General features: G+C 51.4%; 1 protein-coding gene across 1 annotated transcript; it reads right to left on the bottom strand.

Annotated features, from left to right (window-relative positions):
- Nucleotides 1–2,413: 2,413 nt before the first annotated feature.
- Nucleotides 2,414–4,330, bottom strand: LOC125547628 (tryptophan decarboxylase 1). The gene has a single exon (XM_048711476.2). The coding sequence runs from the start codon at nucleotides 4,233–4,235 to the stop codon at nucleotides 2,700–2,702; it is 1,536 nt and encodes a 511-aa protein (XP_048567433.1). The 5' UTR covers nucleotides 4,236–4,330; the 3' UTR covers nucleotides 2,414–2,699.
- Between the last annotated feature and the right edge of the window lie 734 nt (nucleotides 4,331–5,064).

Below are 5,064 nucleotides of genomic sequence, written 5' to 3'. Positions count from 1 at the left end.
TTGTATGATGACTGTCCTAAAAGGTCCCTAGTCGAAAGGGCTGTGTGGACGCGCATCCAACTAGACTAGCATATGACACGGTCGATGGCTTGGTCTCACTAGCCATGGAGCATTGGATGCTAACCGGATAATATGGACTTGGAAGGATCTGGTCGGATTCGACGTAGTCGGATCCGAGTCGAGATAAGGTCCAAGTCGGACAGACCCAACTATGAGACGCAGCGATATGTCATGTGTGAGTCTCTAGTACAACATATGTTCTATGTCCTAAGACCTGAGCTGACACATGTACTCGGGATGGTGACAGACTTGCTTTGGGCCGACCAAACGCTACTCCGTGACTGGGTAGTTACAAAGGTATGTCTCAGGCTTGTCCAGACCCATGCTGCGAGACATGGTCGAGCAAGATGGGATTTGCCCCTTCGACCAGGAGAGATATACTCTGGGCCCCTCGTGTGATCCGACCAGGATAAGCATGGCCATGCGACAAGGATTATGAGATAATCCGGATAGTGGTCGGCATCACTGGAACGAGAAAGAGGTCGGGCTACCACAAGGATGACAGACTCGCCTTGAGCTTGACAGCATGTATCGTGTGGAAAAAGTAATGGAAGTGTGATGTACAGGTTCACTAACCAGCTTCATAGTCTGCTTGGTGTTCGGTATGCCTTGCTAGAGGCCGCTACCAACTGTGGAGTTCGGAGGTGATCCGAACTGCGACCAAGCCGACTTGAACCTAAGGGGTCACGCGCTTAAGGGAAGGAACCTACGAGGTCGGATCCGAAGACACTGGTCGGATGTGATCCGAACTGTATTCGGATTATGGCCGAGTAGACTTATGGGCTTTAGGGTCTGTGCGGGGCCCAAGTGTTGAGCCTGCGACGGACGCCTATATAGTGGAGGTGCCGCACACTCATGCGGTTGATCGCTTCGGCGCTGTCACTAGGGTTTGCATGTGTTGCGAATAGACACCTCCACTTGCCGCCGGTTGTGTGATCGGACCTAGCAGTCCACCGCACGACGTTCCTCCTGCACGCGCGGATACCGTTAGAGGCGGTGCACTTGCGCCGCTCCGGCGAACCTGTATGTGGGAACCGATCACCGGTTGTACGAGGGAGATCGGACGAGGAGGAGACGATCCATGCGGACGCGCTGCCTCAACTCTTCTTCCGCTGCATGACACTGCGCGTCTAGTGGTAACAAACTGTGATCCATCTCTCGTAGCATGTTCTTGGTTGTTCTGCGCGTAGAAAATTTTAATTTGCAGTCGACGCACCCTACCGTAGATCCCAACACGGGGGGGGGGGGGGGGGGGGAAGTAATGGGCCAACATGAGCCTTAGGGGAGAGAGAGGGCAGGACACGAGGAGGTGGCACCCCCCCATGGGAGTCCGAATAGGACTAGGGGAGGGGGCGCAGCCCCCCTTTCCCTCTCCCTCTCCCTCTCGCTTCCTTCTTCCCCCTTCCACCAAGAGGAATCCTACTAGGACTTGGAGTCCTAGTAGGACTCCCCTCCCTTGACGCGCCCTACAGGGCCGGCCGGCCTCCCCCTCTCCTCCTTTATATACGGAGGCAGGGGGACACCCTAGAACACACAAGATCAATTCTCTTAGCCGTGTACCGTGCCCCCCTCCATAGTTTACCAGCTCGGTCATATCGTCGTAGTGCTTAGGCGAAGCCCTGCGCCGGTAACTTCATCAACACCATCGCCACGCCGTCGTGCTGACGGAACTCTCCCTCGTCCTCAACTGGATCAAGAGCTCTAGGTACGTCATCGTGCTGAACGTGTGCTGAATACGGAGGTGCCGTACGTTCGGTACTTGGATCGGTTGGATCGTGAAGACGTTCGACTACATTAACCGCGTTACTAAACACTTCCGCTTTCGGTCTACGAGGGTACATGGACACACTCTCCCCTCTCGTTTCTATGCATCTCCTAGTTAGATCTTGCGTGTTCGTAAGAATTTTTTTTAAATACTACGTTCCCCAACAGCTTTGGCGGTAAGGAAAGTGTTATCTCTCGCCGATGATCTATACACCCAGAGGATTCAGGTGGCTTCGACTTGTAAGGTGGTCGTAATGACATAAACCAGTAGAGTGTTGCAAGTTACGGTTCTGGGAAGTGGTTTTTTTGTTAGTTGTAATTTTGTTTAGGAGTTTAGGACCTCAAATGTCGAGGCTCATAATCTAACGAAGCATGCTCTTACTTTAGGGACCCGACGCCATGTTTGGTTAGGTTAACCCGGTGATCTTACTTTCATCCTTATAAAACATTGTAACAAATTAATAAAGGCTTCGTGAGTTTGTCTAAAAAAACTTATTTTTTTGCGAGGAGCCTATAAAGAACTTGTTGCATTAATCTCACGGTCTAACAAGAAAGTGAGTGATCCAAAACAAAAATTCAGGCGCCTGACTATAAGTCACTCCCATATATTTGTATCAGAGTACAATACAAAGAATAATATCTCATGTTCTTGCAATATAAGCAATTCTACAATCTAAAAAATTTCTTTGGTACTGGCCTCCTATACATATATCCTCGGCCGATATAGATCACAAAAAGGAATAAGAACCAAATGTGCAAAGTAATAATAATCCGAATCATAGAAAAAAAAGATAAATACAAAAGAATAATTATACCCCAAATATAGGGATTTGTGTGTGGCTTCTGGAACTTTGTGCGTCTGTAGGTCCATTCACTTAATCCATGATACTGCTAGTAGTCTTCTTGATGAGGTCCCAAGCACTCCTCACATGCCTCTCCTCCTGCAGGGACGACCCCACGGCAAACCGAAGCACGAACCTATCACCAACCACTGTGTGTGCAAGATAAGCCTTACCGGTCTTGTTCAAATTCTCCATGAGCACACGGTTAGCCTCATCGGCATCCTCCTCCGTCATGGCTCCAGTCGCCTTGATCCTGAAGCACACAAGAGCAAAGTTCCTTGGTACAACCACCTCGAACCTGTCGTCGGCACGAACAAAATCTTCAAACATCTTGGCCATGGCGACGTCGCTACGGATATGCTCTTGGAGCTTTGCGGTACCATAGGTGCGCATGACCATCCAGAGCTTGAGCCCACGAAACCGTCGACCAACGCCGACCTGCATGTCCTTAAGATCGGTGACCTCGCCCGAGTCTGTAGCATCGTTCTTGAGGTACTCCGGGTTGGTCTCCAACGAGTCACTGAGGCGGTGAGCATCACGGACGTAGAGACAGGTGCAATCGAGGCATGTGAGAAGCCATTTGTGTGGGCTCATGCTAATGGAGTCCACGTGCTCGACGCCGTCGAGATGGTGGCGGAACTCTGGGCAGATGCACGCACTGCCAGCGTAGGCAGCGTCGACATGGACCCATGCATTAAACATGGCGGCAACGTCGGCGACGGCACCCACCGGGTCAACAGCGTTGGAAGACGTTGTGCCCACTGTGGCGCAAACATATGTTGGCACAAGACCAGCGTCGGCGTCAGCTTGCATGATATCGAGAAGCTTGGCTGGGTCGAGCCCGTAGTCGGTTTCCGGCCCAGTAGGGATGGAGCGGATGTTGGCGGGGTCGAAGCCTGCGAGCCGACATGCCTTGAAGAATGTAGAGTGGGTCTGGTCGGCAGCGTACACAACCAAGCGCGGCAAGTCGGCCACGCCGACGGAGCCGCTCCGACGCAACGCGGCGTCACGGGCGGCGACCAGCGTGACGAGCATTGCCTCACTCGTGGTGCCGAGGATGACACCACCACCGGTGCCCCGACCAGTGCTGGTGCGGTTCATGAAGGTGGTTGGCAGGCGAAGGAGCTGCGCAAGCCAGTCGAGAGCGAGAACCTCCATCTCGGTGGCTGCCGGAGAGGCTTGCCACGTGAACCCGACAGTGTTCATGGCGGAGGCGATGAGGTCCCCGGCGATAGCCGCGGCACTGTTGGTGGAGGGGAAGAAGGCGAAGAAGTTGGGGCTGGCCCAGTGTGTCATGCCGGGTACGACAGAGGTCCTGAGCTCCTTCATGGTGACATCAAACGGCGCCGAGTAGGTCGGCGGGGACGCGCTGAGCTCGTCCTGCAGGTATCCCGGCTTCACGTTAGGAAGAACGGGCATGGACTCGATGTTGATGTAGTAGTCGGAGATGAAGTCGACGGCCTTGTGAAGATATGTGCGGACATCATCGGGGTTTAGCGGCTCGAACGCTGCTGCCTTGTCGTTGGGGAAGGCGGAGAAGGTCGTTGGGTTGGTGTCCAAGCTGCCCATTTTTTAGGAGCAAGACTGTGTGGCTTGATCAATGAAGTGGAGGTAGCTAGCTTTTCTGCCGGAGAGCAGGAAGAAGCGGCGGAGAGGTTGTAGTAATTAGCTAGGTTGGTTTGGTTTGGAGGATGAAGTACATAGGCGAAGGTATATATACCAGTTGGATGCGGGAAACGGCGTGGCGGGCTGGGCGTTGGATGAGTCCCGGTCGCGTGCGTTTATCGTACGCTGCTAGGAAAGTGCATGCATGGGTTGGTGGGGATGCGAGGTCGAGCGCCCGCGACACCAGTCTGCTGGTCAACTCGACTATTCAAGGGTCCAGATGAACGCTCTACCAGCAGCCCCCGTTATGGTAACGTTCGTAAATTGCCAACCAGTCGGCTGCTAGTCTGCTACTACACCATTTTCGTCACCACAGAAAAAAAATCCTTTCTTCTTTCCGTTATTAACTCCATGTAGCATATCCCTTTGTCACGGTTTATTAGTCCCTGCTATTTTGTGTCAAACTTTGATCGTGAAATTAACTAGTAAAGCATAAATTTTATGTACTAAAAACAACACTTTTTAGAACTTTTTATAAATATGACTCAAATGGTATAAATTTTACGGTGTATAATTTTTTAATAGTTAAATTTATGGTCAAAGACCGATTCAAAATACAACGAGGACTTATGGATGAGATCATAGTGTATTTCACCTCTGCGCCAACGATATTGTTTGTAATCATCAGTCTCTTGGTTTATTTTAACAAGTAATATGAAAATTCTCCAGTAGAATTGTACTATCAGGTTCAGCCAGTCTGAAGGTCTTTGCATGTTTGGTCACCCATATGATT

This window comes from Triticum urartu, chromosome 1A (genome assembly GCF_056163025.1).
Source record: "Triticum urartu cultivar PI428250 chromosome 1A, HENAU_Tu73, whole genome shotgun sequence".
Classification (NCBI taxonomy): Eukaryota; Viridiplantae; Streptophyta; class Magnoliopsida; order Poales; family Poaceae; genus Triticum; species Triticum urartu.
This window is presented reverse-complemented; position numbering and strand designations above follow the sequence as displayed.